Source organism: Helobdella robusta, assembly GCF_000326865.2.
Source record: "Helobdella robusta unplaced genomic scaffold HELROscaffold_149, whole genome shotgun sequence".
In the NCBI taxonomy this organism is placed as follows: domain Eukaryota; kingdom Metazoa; phylum Annelida; class Clitellata; order Rhynchobdellida; family Glossiphoniidae; genus Helobdella; species Helobdella robusta.
The window spans coordinates 34,789-58,351 of NW_008703835.1; the positions used below are offsets into that span (position 1 = coordinate 34,789).

Sequence of the window (23,563 nt, forward strand, 5' to 3'; positions counted from 1 at the left end):
TTCTCAATTGAAAATTTTTAAAATTTCATTATCTTCTACTTGTTAGAATGCTCAGTTTAAAATATGGGAAAACATTTCAAATGATGTTTTATATGCATTTCATTGCAAACCAAACATTTCAACAACAGTCTAGTTATGGAAAAACCATCCAAATTAATTAATCAATCATATCACTTTAAATCAATCAATCAACTAGGCAGTTTCCATGACTGACTCTTCGGAGTGCTTGCCCTTGTCTAATTGTTTGGATCTGGCCTTGCGTTCCAAAATTAACTTACGATCTTTGTCCATTTTGAGTTTGACAATGACAACCTATTAATATTTATAAAGTTTAAGAAAAAGCTTAACATTGCAAAACTGGACTATGATACATTAAAATTGAACAATAAAATATAAAATTATTCTATGAACTAAAATAAAACAAAAAGAAAACTAAATTACAACAAACTTTTGATGGGTGAATGCCGACATGGACAGTCGCACCGTTGACTTTTTCCCTTTGGATTCTTTCAATGTGTATGATGTACTTCTTTCTGTATACTTGGACAACCTTGCCAACTTGAGCTCCTTTGTGGTGCCCCCTGACAACCTTCAATGATTTCATAGGATAGTAACTTTTAACAACCAATATCAATAACAAATAAAAATTAAGATGCACTATTTACAGAACTAAATGCAATAGTTATTGTAAAAAAATATTTTAACACAAGTTAAATTTATTTATTATTTCAAGAAGGTATGGCAATCATTTAACATTTTACAAGGCAAGGAAAATTAAAAATTGCGCTTTTAAACATCATTTTTTTCAACAAGACAAGAGCAGGCGATAAACCACTAAATGACGTAAAATTTACCAAAATCTATTTTTAAATTTTCAACTCTTTGTTTACCATTTTTTGGACTACCCAGTACCGGCCTATGATCTTGCTATAGATGTGTGTACAATTTTTGCACCCTTGCGTATGGCATACAACTAATATCTAAGAATTGTGAAAAAACAAATGACACACTTGAACTTCGTCATCTTTGCGGATGGGGATACTGCGTACGTTGTATTTTTGTCTAAGCTCTTTGCACAATGGCGAGCTCATGATCTTCCTTCTAATATGCGAAGGAGCATTGAAATGTCGCCGACGATTCTTGCGACGTGAACCAGACACACTCTTGTTGAACTTCATGGCGGCTATCAGCCAAACCTGACAAAATTTTATACAAATTTGAATGAATGAAAGCACCTTAAATAACGTCAAATAATCTGCAGCTTTTTATTTTATATTAAACAAAAAACAAAATATATTTTACAGCGTTGAAATAAAAAACGAAAAATGCAGATTAAACGGATTGAAAAAAACGTTCACGACGGAGCTGCAACCTGTTTACAATCAAGCGGAAAAGAGAAAGAGAAATGGTTGTTTCTTTTCTTTGTAATAATTTAAAAGTTAATTTCTGTCTAAAAATTACTTTTTGAAATAAAATATAATATAAAATACAAACGTAACTTTACTTAAAAAATTTTATAGTATGTTTTATTTTAAAAAATAAAATTTCTTTTATTTCGCTCATAATTTATGTATTTTTATACCTTATGAATAGAAGTGTGCCTTTATACAGAACACTTGGTCTAATTCATAATGTAAATGTCTTCGGTTGAACTGAAGTGCTGAAAGTATGAGTCTCACGAAGATTAGAATTTGAAACCAACAACTTCAACGTTTCTTTTTACAATTTATTCATGACACTAACATGATTTCAAGAATTATTTTTTTGTTACTATTCTTGTTCCTAACTTATTTTGTGTCTGGGCATTCCTCCTCTAAAACTCCGCCGTTACCACTGTCATCCTTGCCTAATCGCGCAGTTGACAGACGAACAGGCGCGTACGGAGGAGGAAGTAAGTGCGATGACGGCCACTCACTGTTGCTACCTGGTCAGTTGAATGTCCAAAACAAAATAATTAATTAATTATAATTAAGTATTACATATTTTACTCAATTAGTAAAATTTCACTTTCTTATTTTATTGTAATTTATATTTAATAATACAATTATAATATAATTATAATATAATATTAATTTTTTAATGAATAATTTATTTGGTCACACCACATGCCATAGTTCGAAATGCGGATATAATAAAAAATCACCGCTACCCAACCCTCGTATTCAAAAGTGTTGTCAGTCAAGGAATGCATTTGAACTTCACCGTGACATGCCCTGACAAAAACCTCACTGATGTTAGTAGATTTCTTCTATGTCTTGCCATGTTTCGTTTTTTGTTGTTGGTTTATTAATTTAATTATGTGATAGAAATTGTTTCTCTTAGATTTATGAAATGTTTAGAGAAATAGAGCTTCAAATAGTTTAGGCATTTTATACAGTATTAATGTACCACTGTAACTAAATGAAAAGTGCACTTAAATTAGTTACTCAGTAATAAATTTATTATTCATAAATTCAATTTTTTTTCTACACAAATTCTATGCAGAAATCTAAATCCTTCACGATTCGTCAGTGTGTCGGTTATTTTGCCCCCATGCACAACATGCCCTATTACTCTGTCTGCTCCATGAACATATCCATCACAATCAACACCTCTAGCAACAGCGATGGTGGTATTGGAAGTATTGGTAGTAGTGGTGGTGGTGGTGTTGGTAGTGGTAGTATCGCTAGCAAAAGTTATGCCAGTGCTGGCAATGGTACTGGTGTTGTTAACGTTAAAATTGATACTGCTGGTCGGAATGATTCTGTCCTAAAATCTCCTGTTACTGGAGTGGATGGCTTGAAGTATGAATACTACGTTGTATTTGTCACTCAACACACAGGTTCCTTTTCTATGTATAGTTTTGAAAATATTAATTATAGCTTTAATTTTTATGAATATTTTTTTATATTTTCTCTTTAAATATTTTTATAACAACTATGGTATCTTTTGTTGAAAATGTTGGCAAGGATCATTAAGTAGTGTAGTTTGATACATTATTTATGTTATATAAATTAATAAATTATCGTAAATTAAATTATATATAAATTAATATTCATTATTTTTGTTAGTCTTTCTATCATTTCTTTTATTTACTTTACAGCAAACCACTTCTTTGATATTATGTTCTTTGGTGAATTTATTACAATTGAAAAGAAATAAATAAAATTGAAAATAATTATATTAATTATGAAATAATTAATATAATTATTTGTCCCCACCCTCACCACCCCACCTAAACAAACAGTACCCTCTTCTGCTCCCACGCTCTGCCATACTGGAGGATTCTCAATCAGGTCGATCAATTCGACTCACATGACGGTCGTCATCAATTTCAAGGTTTGTAGGCTAATCATTTTTTGGTTTGAATAAATTGGTTGGATGGATTGTAATGATTGGATAGGTTTGGATGGATTGGTTGGATAGATTTGGATGGATTGGTATTTCCCTATCTTTTTCTTCTCATGCTACACTTTTTTAGAAGCAAAATGACCTTGACATTTTGCATACATCTTGCTCCCTCTAAATAGAATGCGGATGTTGATTGTAGGCGATTATATAGTGACTCAATTAGATTATCTAAGACATATAGATTATATATAGATTATAAAAGTCCTAATTATCTTCTGGTGGTATAGTTCAATTCCCAAGCACAAATTCCATGATGTCAATCCTTGCTGTTACAATAGGCTTAAGTGTCAAACAAATGTGCTGAGTCGTTTTAAAACGTGAACATTCTGCAGTCTGGGTGAATTTATAATCCAAGTTTGTTTGGTGAATGAATTGCAAGTTAGAAAGGTGGTGATGATGTTTTTGGTTAAGGAGGGGCTGAAACGATGGTGATGATGCTGATGTTCTTGCTAGCTCTGATGAAATGTAATGTTCAACGTAATAAATTTATGTTAGTAAGTTATGTAAGTCAGTAACTAAGCTAAGTCATTGATGATGATAATTATGGTGATGGTGTTGGTGATGATGTTGGTGATGGTGATGATGTTAGTGATGGTAATGATGATTGTAATAGAAATATTGTTGAATAAATATCATAGAATAGTCAATAACTGAAAACGAAGACCAACGATTAAACATTGTTCCCGTTCAACGAATCAAAAATAAATCAACCAAATAAACATACTGCTAATATATAAAAAACAAAATTCCAATTAAAAATAAATTGAAAATAATTTATGATGATGATGATCGTCAAACGTTTTCAAGGCTGTCCCACCTAGCAAGCTGAATGGCTTCTTCAGATCTTACAGAGCTTTTGTTATAGAGGAGGATCGAAGTTTGCACAAGTTTCAAAATAAACATTCGCCGGAAAGTACAGACGAGGGTGAAAGTGTTTTCGAATCAGCTGTCGATCAGACAGGTGTCGCCAATGACGACATCGAAAGTAACGTGGCTGAAGATGGCAACGCTGAAAGGAGTGATGATTCTGCCGGGGTCGAGGGCGGTAATGATTACGAGAGTGATGTTGATGATGATGCTGTGAAGAGGGAGCTGGAGGATAAGTCTCAGCTCGCTGGCGATGCCGTCATCGAAGCCGTCAACCCCATCAAGGATGGCGACAACAAGACCGACTACAGCAAGGGTATTGACGATGATGACGGGGATGATGGCGACGCTGATGGTGGAGATCTAGCTAACGTATCCGACGCCGACCTCAGCCCGCACTACCTCCTGCATCAAGTTGGCTTCAATGCTTCAAACAGCAAGCAAAAACTTCCGAAACCTCCAAAGCATAACGGAACACCACATCTACATAAGGGGATCGGTGAAGGCGACAACAGTAGAAATATCGTTACAACCTCGATTCCACCACCACTTTCCACCACCCTCGCGTCCAGCGGCAATCAAGCGGCAGCAGATTCTCAGAGCAACTCAGCAAAGCCAATGAACGTCTGGCATGACATCAGGATGAACAGCTGCTTCTCGCTTGATTTGAAATCAGGCGTCCCACATAAGGTAGCCATCGATGTCGCCAGTTCTGTTGGCTACAATGAATCGCAGCGTCTGGATCTCATCAATTTACCTAGCTACAAAGAATACTTAGGTTTGTCTGTCTGTTTGTCTATTTGTCTCTTTGTTGGATGGTTTGTTTGTCTCTGTTGTATCTTATTGTTTGTTTTGCCTGTTTGCTTGCCTAGCTATCAATTATGGCTATGTGAGGATGAGGAGATGTTTGTGTGCGTGTGTGTGTTTGTGTGTGTATGCGTGTGTGTGCGTGTGGTTTGTGTGTGCATAGCATTGTTCAGTAATTCTAATTGGTATAAATAGTCACCGTTATACATATTTTGAACTTTTTTTGAAGTTTGGCTTTTGGATTTTTGTTCGTTTGATGTTTATTTATTTATCTAGTTTAAGGATTCATGTTAGAAAAGGTTGGATGTTTAAGTGCATGCAATTCACAACGTGTGTGTTTGTATTATTATATTAACGTGAGAAGAACCACCTCAATGTTAGATGAATTGGTTAATCTTCATTTTGACCTAATTATTTGACCAACATTTATTTCATCTCTAACTTGATATAAAAATCAAACAAATAACATTGTGGTTGCTATTTTTTTTCGTTTGTTGATGTTTACCGGCGGTATCTGTGTGCGTGTGTGTGTGTGTACGGGTATATGTGTGTGTTTGTGAGTATGTGTGTGTATGTGTTTGGTGTGTGAGTGTGTGTGTACGAGTATATATCCATATATGTGTGTGTGTGTGTGTGTGCGTTTGTGTGTGTGTTTGTGCTTGTGAGTGTGTGTACGTATGTATATATGTTTGCGTGCGTGTGTGTGTTTGTGTGTGTGTTTGTGCGTGTGTATATGCTAGTATGTGTGTGTTTGTGTGATTGAGTGTGTGTGTACGTGTATATATATGTGTGTGTGTGTGTGTGATTGAGTGTGTGTTTACGTGTATATATATGTGTGCGTGTGTATATATATGTGTGCGCGTGTGTGTGTGCTTATGTCCAGCAGATGGCAATTATTATTCAACATGTGCAATTGTGAGTGTAGGTTTATTGATAGTAATTGATTTATACTTAACGATATTAACATGTATGTGAATGTTGCTGGTTATAATGATGGTTATTACATCAAACTATGGCGATTATTGTGGTGATGTTAATGATGAAGATTAGAAATGATGCTTGGATATCTTGATGGTTAAAAGGTGCCTAGAGAATGATGATAATGTCTCTTTGATGGCGATGTTTAAGATGATTAAAGCGAGTGCCTTGTTGATGATTTTTGTGCTTTTTATTACCTATCTACATCCTTGTTATAGGATTCATGTCAGAATATAAATAGAATTTATACTCCATATATTAAAGATAAAAGTTGATTTAACATAAAATGTTTTTCCTCTGAGTTTAGTTTTAAAGTTTGTTCATCTTCTTTGTAGTTATCATCACATCATATGTATCAGCACATCATCTGTATCATCACATCTTATGTATCATCACATTATCTGTATCATCGTTATCTTTGACGTCAGATAACGTTATCATGATCAGTTATATCATGTTGTTATCATCATCGTCATCATCACCAGTATCATCTTAGTCGCCATTGTTATCATCACCATCATTATCATTGGTATCCTATCATTCTTACCGTTATTATTATCATCGTCGTCAATGATCATTGGTATATATCATCATCATCATCGTCGATATTTTTATCATCATCATTTGAATACAGTCATTGATATCATTATAATTATCATCGTGATATAATCAAATCATGTATCATGCTATCATCGTCGGCACTGTTCTTTCTCCGCAGAACTTCCCGCCATAAAAAATTTCACGGTAATCCATCTGCCTAACTCGTCTGTCTTGCTATGGAAGCTTCATAGACACGGCACCCATGGTAAAGATTTTGGTAATAGTATCGCTGACGATGGTGATGGTAAAGTTCACTATGATGATGATAATGATGGTGATGAGGATGGTGGTGGCGATGATGGCTTAACATTCACGATATTCACCTGCCCTAGAATGTACTTTGACTGGCGACTCTATACGTGCTCGGTGGGTTAAATTGCCGTCTTGTTTGATGTTGATGATGTTGTTGTCGTTGTTGTTGTCGTCGTCGTTGTTGTTGTCGATGTTGTTTTTGTTGTTGTTGTTGTTTTTGTTGCTGTTTTCGTTGTCGTTGTATATGTTAACACCGTTCAAAATGGTGTTTTTACATTATTGTCGACATTGTTTTCACCAGTGCAGCTTCATTAAGGAAGGGCTTGACGTTGCTGGCTGGCATGAATGTTTAAATTTTGTTATTTTCTTCGTGATATTTATTTTGTGGTTGATGTTGTTTCATTGCGCTATTGATGTCGTCAGATTGTTTGTTACGCTTAGTTTGCTAACAAACAATCAAACAAAAAAACAAACAAACAACAAATAAGCAAATGAACAAACGAACGAACAAGCAAACAAACATCTTTACTAGCCGATCAATCTATTTTATAGCATATTCCCCACTATCGCATTGCACCAGGTTGAACATTTTTACGACCATCACCTCCTATCAATACTTACAACACAGCTAATAGCACATTTCTTTCTTAGAAGTCTTTTTTTTTATGATACCCCACTAACAAGGTACTTGCATGCAATTGAGTGAGTAAGAGATATCAGATCAGATTGGCTATCTTCCACTTAACGTTCATGTTGTTTGTTTTAATGTCTGAGAACTTAATGCGTATCAATGTTTCTAACTTCGTATCAATGTTTCTAACTCCTGCCTTCGTGGACTATTTGAAAGGAAGGGCATCTTTCCAAATACAGTACAATACTGAAGTTTGATAAGAAGATACTGGTGCGCCGTAGCTCTGGCTGACTTGCCTCTAGCTTGCACAAGAACTGTTAATCATTCGATCAGATTCATTTTAAATTATTAGAATGCAGTGCTTATTGTTTTGTTCTGGTGAATTTGATTAATAATAATGTAGATTTTTGCCGGGCGACATTCGAATTCCGCACCACGCGGTCCCGAACCGCGTCCGCATACGAATATCCACCCGAGCCTTCGCTTCGGCAGAGTCTTTCCTGGCCGGGATCCGCCACTCTACAATAGACACTCTCAGGGTCTGAAAACACGGGCCGGGCGGAAGTTTGTTCGCGTCCTGCTTGTTGACTAGAGACGCCGACCTCGTCAACTATCAGCAAGTCTTCTTCAACATCCATTATTTTAGGTAGAATAATTAAGCCGAGCCAAACTTCAAGTGTACACTTCTTTTATTCAATAAAAGAAACAAAATAACAAACAAAATAATACAAGTCAAACCTCTGTCTTTATTAAAAAAAACGATAAATCCAAAATTAATCTATTAATAATACAACTACCAAGCAAGAAACAAAACCTAAAATAAAAATAACAAACGACCAACCTCTCATATATCTCAACTCGCGGCCTTTTATATGTTTTTACCGCCCTATCTACATAACGCTTTCTATATCATAGAAAATTCTATACTCACATCTATACTCTTTTCCTATACTCAGAACAGCGCGTAGCACGCGTCCCATATATTGCTATACTCCCTATATACAAAACAGCACAGCAGCGTCGCATATATAGCATATCAAATAACAAAATATACATGCATAGAATGTCTATTAAAATATATAGGCTGTATAAGATATATACAGGCGGCACGCCTCAAAGACGCAATCATTATCATCACAATCGTCACAATTTCACAAAATATACAGGCGGCATATTTCAATCGCGCAATCATTATCATCACAATCGTCACAACTTCACAATAATAATAATAATAGTAATAATAATAATAATAATAATATATAATAATAATAATAATAATAATATATAATAATAGTGATAATTAGATATTGTGATCTGCTTGCTGTCTCAAGTGACATGCTCATGTTTTCTATCTAATAGTTGGGGTGCCTTCGTATATTTAATCAGCCTTAATCAGTGTCTTAATCAGTGTCGGAGTTGGAGATTTTTGTCTAAGTCGAAATTTTTTGGCTAACTAAAGTCTGATATTTTTCATTTGACTCCGGAATTTTTTTCAATTGATAATTTTTTAATGTCGTGTTTTTTTAGAGGATGTACGTGTGTGTCGCGAAATGCAGTCATCTTTAGTATTGAAAATAGTTGGTAAAAGTGTGAATAAAATCACGTAATTATCTTCTGCTTCAACACCAACAACAACAACAATTTTCTCAACAACAACAATACCATCATCGTCAGAAACTACGTCTACCGCAACCACTGAACAATCGACCGTGACGTCAGCCTCTTCTGCTTCAACACCAATAACAACTACAATTTTCTCAACAACTACAACAATACCATAATTATCTTTAAGTATGTTTTAAAGATATGTAAATATGAGGTCATCTTTACTATGGAGAACCATTATAACGACTGATTTTAAGTGTTTTTAAAAGTATCTTTTATTTAGTTGTGATATTCAAGTAAAATTTACGAAGCAAAAGTTGAATGTTTTTCTGGGAGTTGGAACTTTCTAACTTATCCGACTCACGCTGCTTATATTCTTCATTTTGTCATTGATTTGTCAAAGAGTGCACATGCCACAAGGAAGTTTGAAATTGAAAAGTGTGCACTTGCATTGCTGTGTTAGCATTATTGCTGCCAGCAGTTGTTAGGCTTATTTTAATTATTGACAATATCGTCGTTGTTAATGATTATGTAATCGTTGTTATTTCGTTTACGTTATGTCAAGTGTTTCTTGGATGCATTTGTTGTTGTTGTTGTCGTTTCTGTTGTTGTTGTTGTTGTCGTTTCTGTTGTTGTTGCTGAAGTGTTGCTGTACTGGAAATAGATCATTATGTTTTATTGCGATTTTTGAAGCTCTTGTGGTCGTCGTTGTTGTCGTAAATTTGATGGCTGTTGTTGTATTTGGCAATTAATTCTAGTGTTGTTGTTTTGATTGCAGTTGTTTTATGTTTTTTTTTATCCTTGTAATCAGTGCCACTGTTATTATTGCTCTTTATACTTTCGTCATTGCCAACTAACGCCAGCATTCTTTGCTATTATAGTAATAATAATAAAATAATAATAATTTTTTGATTCTAGAATGAAATTGACTGGTTCACTGTTGAGAAAGAATCGCAGTCGTCACCATCATCATCATCTCCATCACCATCATCATCATCATCGTTGTTATCAAAGTTCAAGTACCACAAGCAGACAGTCACCTACCCTGATAATTTCAATATGTCCTCGATCATTTTTGGCATATCAGCATCGACCAATAAGAATTTGAGTCGAGGCATTGTCTGGCAGGTACAGACTTATGATTGGTCGATAGGTTGGGTGGTCATACTTGATTGTGTTTTACAATTACAATTACCATTGTTTTACAATTTACAATCATTACAATCATTTATTATCATTGTCCTTTTTTAAATTTTCCAACGTAATGAAAGAATTTGGTTGTAAAGTTTGTAAAGTGAAACGAAATTGTTTTAACATTGTAGGAAAGTTTGATTCATTTCAGTAACTGTCTGCACGTGATGTGCACGTGGAAAATTATTTCTTAGATAGATACGATGTTACGGAAGCCTATGTTTAATGGTCAATGAATTAAAACGTTCGCAGCTCCATTAAACCTGAAAATGACGCTGTACAACATCACGTCACAATCGGCTGGGATCAGTCTCGAGAGGTCAGCCAGATTCAACAGAGAGCTCAACTTCCTCTACAAGTTCACTTACTGTCCCGTTGCTGAGTTCAATGATAAGAAATGTATTGGTTAGTTGTGATGGTGAGGATGTGGATGAAGAGGATGGCTATGTGGTTACTGATGATGATGAATGATGATGAAGGTGTTGTTATTGATGATGATGGCGATGATGATGGTGGTGATGATGATCAACAAAAAATTTATGAGATGTTTTTTGGAGGAATGAAGATACTATTGAGTTGCAAATAGAATTGAAAAAGATATGACGGTATTCATTGGGTATCACATTTAATAATTTCAACTTTACACTAAAACAAATATCAATAACGAACATAGTCATCATTTGCGCCGCCAACTACAAAACAGGCCAGCACGAGACGATCCTCTTCAAACACGATGAGTACTTTGTAGAGATGGACAACCTGCAGAAGAACCAGGTGTACATGATGGATCTGGAGCCTCTCTCACCGGCCGACATAAACTTCATCGTGGGGGTCTATAGAAACAAAAAGAAATTTCTAGAAAGGAAAATGACTGCCTTAGATTGTTCTCGATTTGTGAATTATAAAGAGCAGTTGAGCACTAGAACACGCAATCAGCAGAAGCCGTTCAAGTTCTCATTCATCTCTGCACAGCTGCAAGCCCTCAACAATGTTATTGTACTGTGTTTTAAGCAGGAGTCCGAGCAAAGGAGATTGCACAGGTCCTTTGTTAAACGACAACTTCCATACAATGGTCTGAAGAGTGCCGCGTGGCAAGATGGTCTGTCAGGGAAGGGAGTGAAATCTCAGAAAAGTTTGTACTTCAGGACGGCACTGCAGGATGCCAGCGTGCAACATCGCAGGTCACAGCCAGAAAAGTACGCCATCATCATCCTCTCCTGCCTGCTGGTTGCCATCATCATTGGATTCGTCATCGTGTTCAAGTTAGAATTGCCTGGTGTGGTCGTTTCGTTGGTGTTGTGTGTGTTCGAGCTACTCTTCGCTGGTGTTGTCAGTCGTTTGTTATTCATTTATCTCTTTGTTTGCTGGTTGGTTTTTGTCTTTATTAAATAAATGGATTTTGAATTTGAATCTGTAAAAGTTGCAGTTTGTTTATTGACTGATGGCTGAGTTTCATAGCAATAAAGAACAGCCGACCGAATGTTGTTGCAGTCGGTGCGAGGCTAATGATAATTAGTAGCGACGTTGAGAGCTGTCACGTTTTTGTGCTAAGTGGGCTGCTGGTGAGGATGAATGAATGATGTTATTGACGCTCCACTCACCCATAGCTGTTACGGCAGTTATGATGCATATGATGATCACCAGGATGATAGGAGTTAGTTTGATGATGATGATAATATGACGATGATGATGATGATGGGGGTTATGACAAACATGACAATTGTGACGATACTGATGTTACCACATACAACAGAGTTTACAGGCATTCCTGGATCACCAAGTTCCAAAGGTGGAAGAATGTGAACATCACCACACCTGATCAAGTGAGTTTCTCATCGTCGCCATCCTCATTACTTATCATCACCATTTCCCATCATCATTTCTAATGAAAGGTTTTGATTACGTGATTATGTAACAGTTCTACTCATACAAAGCTTTATCTATTCGTAGTAAATTTATATTTATTATTTAAGTATATAATTCAGTTACACAGTAAATTATAATTCCCATCAGAAACCGCACACCGCCCGCCAAGACAGTCCAGCGATGAACATCAAGTTGGCGTTCAACAATTACGAAGAGCCTGACGAGGTTGTTGTTGCAGCTGCTGTTGCTTCTTGTGGCTGTTTTTATTGCAACTAGTGTTGTCGGGATATTGTTAGGATGTTGTTCTACTGTTTGTGCACTGTTGTTGAATGTAATACTTTTTGAAGGTCTGTTTTGTTGTTGGTTAGTGTTGTTATTGTTATAAATCGATAATAATATTATCGACAATAACAACAGCAACAACAGCAACAATAACAATAATAATGATAATAATAATAAATGTTGTTATTTTTACATTATTCAGATGCCGCAGAATATACTACCCCTGCTGAAAAACGAGGACACTACCAGCAACAACAGCGATACCATCAACGTCATCTCCCACAACAACAACAACTACAACAACAACAACAACTACAACAACAACAACAACAATAATAATAATATTGATATGAACAATAGTAATGACATTAATACCAATAGCAGTAATGGTAAGGTGATCGAAATTGATAGCGGCAAAAATAATAAAAATAATAATAATAACAATGATAATAATAATAAAATAAATAATGGTAATAATAATAATAATAGTAACAATGATCACATGTCTACTGATTGGAGTTAGTTTGTTATTATTATTCCCATGATTTATTTTTTTTTTAAATTTTTGCTTGATAATTATAAAGACGAGGTGGTGATGTGGCAATGATGAAGATGATGTTATTGATTATGATTACGATTACATTATGACTACGTAGTTGTTTGGTGAACGATCGATTTGGTTTGCCTGATCGCAATGTGTTCAATGTTCATTCGTTCCTATATTTGCTTGTTGGCCTTGTTTGAATCTATTCATTTTATTATTATTATTATTGTTATTTGAGAGTGAATTGACTTAATGGTGTAATAATGGTGAAAGTACCTATCACATGCAATGTACATAATTGGTTTACCCGTGTTCATATGCACTGTGTGTTTGTCGTTTGGCACCTCTGAAATATATTAAAGAGAGAGTTTCGCCATAATAATAATCATAATTTTATATTCATAATATTCATAATTTACTATCATAATAGTCATAATTTATTATCATAATAATCATAATTTATAATCATGATGACAATCATATCAGTTGACAATTCAAATTAGCTAGCCAATGTACCCTTTTAATTTCTTCCATAGAATTCAAGACAATGAACAATCAATTCAGCCTTCAACGCCCCCCAAGCAATGAGGACGACGATGATGATGGAAGAAGTAGTAGTGAAGAAGATAGTGATGGTGAAAGTGGCCATCGTAATGGTAATAACATTATTGACGGTGGTGGTGGTAATGATGACGTAAAGAATTGTGATGGGGCTGTCAAGAGAAGTGTTCGGCATGGAACGAAGGCCTCTTCGATTCACCACCACCCCCATCGTCACCATCACCCCCATCGTCAACAGCAGCCCCAGGGTGACATTGAAAGTGGAAAGCATCAGGTCATCATTCCAGTTCCTGGTTATAACAAAACTGCCAGCAAAAATTATAATACTGATAAGAAACCTGAAGATGATGATGATGACAGCATTAAGAACCATGCTGACCTTGCTGGTGGTGTTTGTAGAAGATTGAAATGTGTTGCCGACGATGATGATGATGATGATGATGGTGATGACGACGATGAGGATAACATTAATGCGGCATTCCTCGGAAGTTTGAGTAGTAAGAAAAGTAACAAAAGTAGCAGGAAGAAGAAAGAGAGTAAAAATAAAAAGACGAAGAAGAGGAGGGATGATGATGCAACAGAGGTCTCCAGTAGCGTCAACAACTTATTGCCAGGTAACATTGGCAGAAACAATGACAACCTAAAGAGTGACGTCATCAGCAACAACCAGTTAACCAGCTACCACTTGAGTGAAAGTAGCACGGGCAACAACGGACACAGTTCAGCTGTTAGGAAGGCTAGAGATGGCCGAACCTTTCTGAATCTCATGTACGAAAATATAGAAAAGAAAAGCAAGGACACCGAGGAAACATCATTCCAGCACGATTCAAAAGTTGGATGTGGTGTTCCACTGCAGGTCACCACCATCCTACCGCCTCTCATGACCTCAACTGGGCAACAGCCCGGCTCGAAACGTTGGCAACAACATCAGCAGCAACAAATCCTTAAACAACAGCTTGGAAAACAACTGAACGAAAGGGATGAAGAGCAAGCAAAACGACAGCAAGATCTTCTCCACAAAACCAACTCATCTTCCATGTTCCCACTATTGGATATTTACTCCTCCGTGAAAACTCCCGTCATGCCATCCAGAGTCTTTGGTACCCCCGTCGTTGTCGCTACTGTAGCTGCCACTGTGATCACACCTGCGACAAACAGCTCGAGTGTCTCCTTCATTAGTTTGTCTCGCTCGGGGAACAGCTCCGACGCGTCGTTGGCGTTCTCATCTCTTGCCGGCAGTAAGGTTGATGTCGACAACCACAACAGCAGCAGAAACAACGTCATTAATGTCAGCTGCAACCTCACTGACGACATTGGTGATGACATTAACGACAACAGTAAATGTAACAGCAGTGATGACAACGGTCTAAAAAGTAGGAATGAATTTGACTGTTATGGAAGCGTTCAGGTGAATGTGATCAACAAAAAGTCGCCACTGATAACGTCGTCGTCATCATCACCATCACTATGTTTTTTAGCATTGCCGGTTCAGAGTCCAAGTCAGTCATCATCATCATCGCCACCAATGACTACATCATCGTCATCATCTTTTTTCACACCTTCATCATCGCCACTTCCAATAGCAGTACCGACAGCAGCCACAACTTCAGCAGCAGCAGGACCACTGTTGCTATCATTAATTACCCCGCCGACTCCATCGTTATCGTCGTCGTTGTCTCCGAAGCTACTTCCAAAGACACCACCGCCAGCAGCCTCATCATCTCCATTCAAGTCATCCATCTTACCATTCTTGTCATCCTTACCAGCACCGACATCATTATCATTACCGGTTCCAACGTCATTGTCAGCATCCTTATCATCATCATCAGTGGCGGTTCCAGCAGTATCATCATCATCATCATCCACATCATCATCATCAATACCAATTCAAACATCATCATCATTAACAGCATTTTCGAATGTTTTAACATCTCTGCCGTTTAACTATAGCGGCTCCAATGATGATGATGAAGAAGAAGATGATGATGAAGAAGAAGAAGAAGATGATGATGATGATGAAGAAGAAGATGATGATGATCTTGACGGTATTGACGATGATAGTGATGATGACGCTGGTGGTGGCGTCATCAAAATGGCTGGCAACACGATTAAGAGCGGCAGGAGAGTGGCCGAAGACGTCGACGACGCGTACACCGGCTGCAGGAGGCAGAACGTTTTCCCTGTCCTCATCGACAACAGGCTCATCAACAAACCTGCTGGCCAAATACTATACACTCCTGAGGACGATGATGACGAACGTGTCGTTGTTCGTCCTGATGTTCTTCATCATGGTGATGTTGTTCGCCAAGGTGATGCTGTTCGCCATGGTGATGCTGTTCGCCATGGTGATGTTGTTGTAAGTGGTGATGACTCGAATTAACATGGCGGAATTTTGTGGTGGGAATGATGAAATTTCATCTTTTCCTCCGAGTGGAGCTTTTGTTTACCGTTTCATTTTATTTTATCATGACCTGATTTCTATTTAATTATCTATTTATTATTTAATAATATTATTAATAATAATTTTAATTTCCTGTTAACAATGATGTTGTTATTCATGTTATTATTATTCATATTATTATTCATATTATTATTATTATTATTATTATTATTATTATTATTGTCATTATGTAGCAGCTGCTTTATTCAGTTCTAGAAGTTATGTATATATATTATCGTTATTGTTGTTGCTTTAGTTACTACAGCTTCCTTGTTACCAGTTGGCCGTTAGTTACATTCGCTTAGATTTGCCATACGCTCATGTCCAAAATGATTAATGTATTTATTACAATTATAATTTATTAATTTTAATTACGGGGCGTGTTATGATATAATAAATACGTACAGGCATACATACAAATTATGTGCATGTATGTCTGTGAGTGTGTGTTTATATATGTGTGTGTATGTATGTGTGTGCGTATGTGTGTGTGTGTGTTCTCGCGTTTGTGTTTGTGTATATATATTTATATTTGTGTGTGTGTGTGTGTGTGTGTGTGTTGTATATATTGAATAAGTTGAATAACGAATTGCTAAAACCCTTCCTACCCAGCGTTAATTTTTCGAACCAAGACATTCATTTTATAATATTAAATTAATATTTCTGTGACATTCAAATACTACTAAATGAACATTTAAACTCCGGACGAACTTTTTAATGGATAGAATTTTATAAAGAAAGAAAAAACTAACATATGATGATGACGATGATGATGGTGACTTTGTTGCATATATTCATGTGTTTAATTGTTGCTCTTAAAAACCGAATTCTTTTGTTTGTTTGTTGTTTTTTTTTAGAAATACGTTTGCCTATTTGTTTCTTGTTATCACCGTTGAACATATTTCAAAATTTCATTTTTGTTACTTTCACGGACATACAAACACATAAACACACACATACACACACATACATAACTACAAACACACACCTACACAATTGTTCGTTTTTATTATTGATTGTTTATTATTTTTTATTAGTAATAACAATAATATAATAATAATTATTGTTGTTGATGTTGATGTTGTTGGTGATGTTGTTGTTGTTGATGATGTTGTTGTTGTTAATGTTGTTGTTGATGTTGTTGTTGTTGATGATGTTGTTGTTGTTAATGTTGTTGTTGATGATGTTGTTGTTGTTGTTGATGATGTTGTTGTTGTTGTTGTTGATGATGATGTTGTTGTTGATGTTGTTGTTGATGATGTTGTTGTTGGTGATGTTGTTGTTGATGTTGTTGTTGATGATGTTGTTGGTGATGTTGTTGTTGTTGATGTTGTTGTTGATGTTGTTGTTGATGATGTTGTTGTTGGTGATGTTGTTGTTGATGATGTTGTTGTTGATGATGTTGTTGGTGATGTTGTTGTTGATGTTGTTGTTGATGATGTTGTTGTTGATGTTGTTGTTGTTGATGTTGTTGTTGTTAATGTTGTTGTTGTTGTAATTTCACCGTAGCTCAGAGAATACGAATCCGAACAGTCAGCAGTTTTATTAGTACAACTCAGTATTGTGGTCCGTTGTTATGATTCGTCATTTTAATAGAAATAAATAAAAATATTATTTTTATGATTTTTTTTTCATCGTACATGCTTTCCCGAAAGTTTTTCTTCCTATTAGGTTCAGCCAACACTCATCTATACATGCTCCACTTTAAATTAAAATCACCGACAACTGATTAATGTAAGCCACTTCCATTGTAATTATTATTACTACTACTACTACTACTACTACTACTACTATTACTACTACTACTACTACTACTACTACTACTACTACTACTACTACTACTACTACTACTACTACTGCTACTCCTACTACTGTTCTTACTATTTCTGTTGCGACTCTTACTACTACTACTACTACTACTACTACTACTACTACTACTACTACTACTACTACTAGTACTACTACTACTACTACTACTACTACGGCTACTACTACGACTACTACTGCTACTACCACCACCACTATTACTTTTACTACTACCACAACTATTACTACTAATACTACTACCTTTAATGCTACTATTACTATTAATTACCATCCTTCAGTTTGTTTGTTTGTTTATTTGTTTTGATCTTGCTAAATAAGTTACCAGACTACCTCAACATTTTCGTTCGTTGCCTGTTGATATATTTCTACGGTTTTTATAATTAGCTTAGTTCGTTGTTTGTACTTTCAATAATTAACATCGTAATGTTACATTTTTACCAAAGTTATTATTACGTGTTTTATACATACAAGTGTGTGTGCGTGTGTTACGTATATATATATATATATATATATTATATATATATATATATATATATATATATATATATATATATATATTAATATATATTAGTATTTATAAACATTTTATTGTATAGCTATTTAATTTGTTTAAAAATTAAAATGTTGTTGAAATAAAAAAAATGAAAATATCTTTCATCGGTCGTCACGCGGTTGTCCGGGACTTATCTCCACTGGAGAGTTATTTAAATTTATAGGCTTACTTACGTTTGATTAAATGACTCGGCTTGGGATCATTTAAAACGCTAGGTGGTTTTTTTCAGATAGATTTGTTACTAATTCTGTCATGAGGCTGACAGGTTTATCCGATTAAACTTCCATGTGACGTTTAGGTCATTTTAAGAAAATGTTTTTTGAATTTTTAAGTGCGTTCTCGTCTGGACGAAGTCTTTTCCCGATGAAGTCACATCTGGTGGACGGCGGGGATGGATTGAATGGATGCCATGATGTCCGCAAGTACTTGTTTTCGTTTCGTTTTGTACCGTCGGTTCTGGAACCATATCTTGATCTGCGTTTCTGGTTGGGAGATGTTCAGTGCAATCAATTTGTTATTCATAAGAGATTTCAGCGATGGTTTAATTGATACTACCATATCACAAGCGATTTAGATTTAACTTAAGTGCCTATGATTAAATTGAGAAGTGTGGAATGATAAAGTGACATAGCTATTTTCAGCAATTAGCTGAATATCGCTTCATGTCTTCTCAACTTGATTTACTAACTACGTAAATGATGACACGACATATGAAATGGCGAGCATAAGCTCTTATGACGTCAACAAAATATCATTAAGTGACGTCACCTCTTCTCACGTGACACCAACTAACCTGTCAGACCGAGGTAGGTAGCAACCAAGACCCTCTCATCGGCTGTCAAGTACTTCTTCCTCTTGAAGGTTTCCTCCAAATTCAACACCTGGAGGTGAGTGAATGATGAACGCAGGCGTTTCCTGTCTCTGGTTGGCGATGACTCCGATGTCGATGCCCTTTGTTGTTGTTTGCTGTCTGGGAGTCGTAGCTGGTTGTGCTGTTGTTGATACTTGTGTTGTTGATACTTGTGTTGTTTATTTTTTTCAAAGGAATTTTGTTCGAGTTTGATGTCGCCTTGATTTCGGTGAAAAAAATATTTTTGAAAAGTTTGTTTAGCCGGGTCATGGTGTTGTTCAGTTTGTTTTGTTTTGCCATCCTGCTCATTTTGTGGTTCTTGTTGAGGTAGTTGTGGAAGATGTTGCGACTGCAAAGTTTCGTGAGGTGAAAACGCACATTTGAAATTATTTTCATGAACTTTCATGGAGAAGCTTCTCGTCACTGGATGTTCGGTTGAAAATTTCGGAAAATTTTTGTCATCAGTTCGAGTAAATAAATATCAACAGAAACAAGAATAGTGACAAAGGACGATCACATCATAACAAAAAATACATACACAAACTTACGTACAGAAATACATGCACACATACACACACACGCGCGCACACAAATACATGCACATATACACACACGCGCGCGCACACGCACACTTAAATATGTTTGAAAGATAGAAAGACCAAAATCAAAGACCACCTATTATTAAGACAAGAACATTCAATTTAGAATTTTTTGTAGTTGCGTGATTTGACCGTGATGGGAGGTGCAACACATGTGTTCATCCAATTGTCTGATAGGTTTGTCTTCAAGTGTGCGTTTGTTTATGTGCGTGCGTGTGTGGTTATGTGCGTGTGTGTTAATATGTCTGTGTTTTTGTTTGTATATTAATGTTCCCTTGTCCACAAGTTCTTCACCATTTCTTTTTCTCACATCTTTTTTAAATTCTTTGATTCTACGTGGCATGTGTTTCTCGCGAAGTTGTTCACAAATGGTAGACAAATGGAAAAGAAGTGCAGCACACTGACTGACCACTGCTGGCTAGTCTCTTATGTACAAATATTGTGCGGGAATGTATCTACAAGTTACCTGTTTCAAAAGTTCGGTCTGGCTTGCTATGTTCGTTTGTTATGTTCGCCTCGTTTGGACAACTTGTTTGATCTCGTAATGAATTTCTTGCTGACTGGGCGGCAACTACTTTCAGGTGCTCAAGTTTATAACACGCACACATACAGACACAAACATACAAACACACATAAAAACCACATACTTACACACACACACAAATTATTATATTCTAGAGATCAATAAGAAATTACCCCAAATATTTTCCGAAGCATCTTCTGCAGATTTCGAACCAGTATCTTTGGCTGAGAAGACGTTAACTGCATTAACGTTGCCAGCATCGTTATCGCTCCTGTTGGAATTTTTTCCGCCGGTGTTGTTTCTAAAATTATGAAAGTTGAACCATCGATAGAGGTTAGGAGGGTGATGACGATGATGAAGATGACGATGGAAGAAAAGATGATGATGATGGTGATGAGCTGGATGGTAATGTTGATAATGAGGGCAAGTTGTCGGAAGAGTTTGTTGTTGCAAGTGGAGTTTCCACTGGCGTTCGGAAATTCTTTTGTGGGAAACTGCATGTTGATGATGGAGATGTAGTGGCTGATGTTGCAGCTGCCACTGCTGCTGCTGTTGATGTGTCAGAAGTTTTTGATATTTTTGTTGCCACTGTAGTTGTTGCCGTAACGTCTGTTTGTATTTTTTGTCTGGGTTTATTTGCTTGGTAGTTAAGCTGTTGTTGTTTGTTTCATGTGAGCAGTTGTCTTTGAATGTGTAAGTGTTTGTGTTGTTGATTTTGAGGTTGTTGTTTGTGTTGTTGTCCGTGTTGTTGTCTGTGTTGTTGTCTGTGTTGTTGTCTGTGTTGTTGTCTGTGTTGTTGTCTGTGTTGTTGTTTGTGTTACCACTACCATTGACTTCTTTACTGTAATTGTTAACAATATTATTGTTACCATCATTTTCCTCATGCTTCTTCAAGATGACATCAATGCTAAATCTGAGGCCACTCATATTTCTAGTGTTGTTGTAATTTTGTTGCTATGGTTATTTTTATGCAATTTATTTGTTGTGATTTGGTTGTTGTGATTGAATTGTTGTGATTTAGTTGTGCGATTTTTATTGTTGCGATTTTGTTGCTGCGATTTTGTTGCTGTTATTTAGTTTTTTGGATCTAGTCGTTGTGATTTAGCTGATGTGATTTTGTTGACGATGTTGTGTGAGTAGAACTTATGGGAAAACGGTCAACAATGTCGTTAGCACGAACCTGTCATAATAGTAATAATAATAACAAAAACGATAAAAAAAACTAACAATAAACTTAACAAACTAACTTAATTTACTACTGATAACTTCTTTTAGCCTATACACGTACAGGTAAATGAATGCGTATAAACATTAGGAGCATATAGTAGCAATATAATTTATTATATATACGATTATTAACGTGTAATTAATTAATAAATTAATCAATATATAAATAACTTCGATTTAGAAAATATCTCTAGCGAAACATGGAACTAAAATATTTCAAAGTTATAACATTTATAAGGATGAACAACTTTTCATCGCTCGAGCTTTTTAACCCAACCGACACTTAAAATTTTGAAAGACATCTCAACAGAGAGAAGAACTTTAAACGTATAGTTTCACCACGAAAGGAAGTGAGCAAATTGAAATTTCTTGTTAGGGGATGACCTCTTTTGAAAATTAAAGACCTTGAAAGATTAGATCATTTAAATCTTTTTAAACGTTACAACCTTGAAAAGTTTTATTTCCAGGTTTTCTTAGCGATTTTTTTAAATAGATATTCCCACGGCGCACCTACGTTAACTTTTAATTGTGTCCTAGCTTCGTTAATTGTTAACAGCAAATTTTATCTCAAAAAGAAAAACGAATGCTCCTTGCTCCAGTAGAATATCTGGGTATGAGGTTGTTTGTTATCAGTTGTAACTAAACTATTATAGTTCTTTTTCTTATTTAATAATTTTAATTCAGCTTGTTGTATCCATATTGCAAAAACGCAATGAGAAGGAGCGTATTATTATCAACGATGAATAAGTTTAGTTCTATTAACAAACTCAACAGTTCAAAATGAACGATTAACGTTTATTAGTTTATGAGAATGCACACATAAAAAATTTAAAAATAGAAAAAAAAGAATTGATTATTTTTAATGGATACTCTAGCAAGTGACATTTCAATCCAATTAAAGAGCAATAAAATGTAAACAGACTAGAGAAATCGCGTTAAACGTGTTTGCTGACTTACCTGCAACCAACTTTTCTTTACTTTCATCCAGTCCAATAAATATTTTTCTCACCAAATCAACCGGACGAAAAATTTATACCACTTATCATCAACAACAAATGGTTTTGTTTCAAACAGAAAGAACAAATTCATGATAAGGCATGCGCCCAGCCTGTCCGCGAACCAATGAAATTGCACGAATGAATGATTGGCATTTCCTCCCACCAATTGAAGGTGTGGCTGACTGAATGGGCACTGGACCTCATTATAATATTAAGATAATATTCATGGCTCTCTGGTCAGTTTGTCAATAAATAGATAAATAATAAATATTAACGTAATAAAAATACAAACTCGTACCAACTGTCTGATATTTAGATATATATTATCTGTGACTCATCTCTGCTAAGCACAAAACTATTATATAAAAAAGGAAACTTGGTTTTAGAACTTATGTGATGTGGCCTGGCCTATGAAGTTTTTTTTATTCTCTTAAAAAAGCCCTGTAAAAAGCGGAGCTGCATATATGCTATTATATTTATACCTAAAAATATTATTAGACAGTATTTAAACCGTGCCCTCCCGTAACATCAGATTAAGACATGACACTTCTGCCGACTGAACTAATTCCATTGTTGTCTCGTTTAGCTCATCCATTCGTTATGACTGACTGATTGAAACGTTTGCCACACTTACGTATGTAAGTCAAATTCGAGATAAGTCTTAGCGCTGGTGTTGTCCAATCATATCCGACGCAGCTGGTTTCACTGTGTCATTCTATGGAACATGTTAAAATTATCTTCAACAAAACTATCTAAACCAGATTCATAAAATTTGAAAATTGTTTATTTTTCTTATTAATTTGGTTTCAAATATTGACAAGCCAATTTTTGCAAAAATCACTTTGAACACCATTCTTATGAATCATAAATCTAGTACAGTTGTAAAGAAAAAAAAATAAGAAAACATTAAAAATAATATCGCTGCAAAGCACCAAGCGAATAAAATATACCAGTTGGAATTCTGTCACTGAT

The 23,563-nt window shown here is 35.6% G+C and overlaps 5 protein-coding genes across 5 annotated transcripts; 2 read left to right on the top strand and 3 right to left on the bottom strand.

Moving 5' to 3' along the window:
• Positions 1-192: 192 nt before the first annotated feature.
• Positions 193-1,178, bottom strand: HELRODRAFT_92327 (hypothetical protein; the record flags this gene model as incomplete). Its single annotated transcript, XM_009014980.1, has 3 exons — positions 193-312; positions 449-589; positions 1,011-1,178. 3 exons carry the CDS (start codon positions 1,176-1,178, stop codon positions 193-195), a joined length of 429 nt encoding a protein of 142 aa, XP_009013228.1.
• A 565-nt stretch (positions 1,179-1,743) lies between these two features.
• Positions 1,744-7,017, top strand: HELRODRAFT_184053 (hypothetical protein; the record flags this gene model as incomplete). The annotated part of the gene is made up of 6 exons (XM_009014981.1): positions 1,744-1,891; positions 2,115-2,233; positions 2,485-2,821; positions 3,227-3,318; positions 4,198-5,035; positions 6,761-7,017. The coding sequence occupies 6 exons, from the start codon at positions 1,744-1,746 to the stop codon at positions 7,015-7,017; spliced, it is 1,791 nt and encodes a 596-aa protein (XP_009013229.1).
• A 673-nt stretch (positions 7,018-7,690) lies between these two features.
• On the bottom strand, positions 7,691-8,163 carry HELRODRAFT_184054 (hypothetical protein; the record flags this gene model as incomplete). The annotated part of the gene is made up of 2 exons (XM_009014982.1): positions 7,691-7,839; positions 7,998-8,163. 2 exons carry the CDS (start codon positions 8,161-8,163, stop codon positions 7,691-7,693), a joined length of 315 nt encoding a protein of 104 aa, XP_009013230.1.
• A 2,427-nt stretch (positions 8,164-10,590) lies between these two features.
• On the top strand, positions 10,591-15,954 carry HELRODRAFT_184055 (hypothetical protein; the record flags this gene model as incomplete). Its single annotated transcript, XM_009014983.1, has 5 exons — positions 10,591-10,726; positions 11,025-11,650; positions 12,335-12,412; positions 12,672-12,863; positions 13,813-15,954. 5 exons carry the CDS (start codon positions 10,591-10,593, stop codon positions 15,952-15,954), a joined length of 3,174 nt encoding a protein of 1,057 aa, XP_009013231.1.
• Positions 15,955-18,820: 2,866 nt separating this feature from the next.
• Positions 18,821-19,311, bottom strand: HELRODRAFT_138724 (hypothetical protein; the record flags this gene model as incomplete). The annotated part of the gene is made up of 2 exons (XM_009014984.1): positions 18,821-18,876; positions 19,188-19,311. Coding segments are annotated over 2 exons (180 nt in total), but the record flags the coding sequence as incomplete, so codon positions are not given.
• Between the last annotated feature and the right edge of the window lie 4,252 nt (positions 19,312-23,563).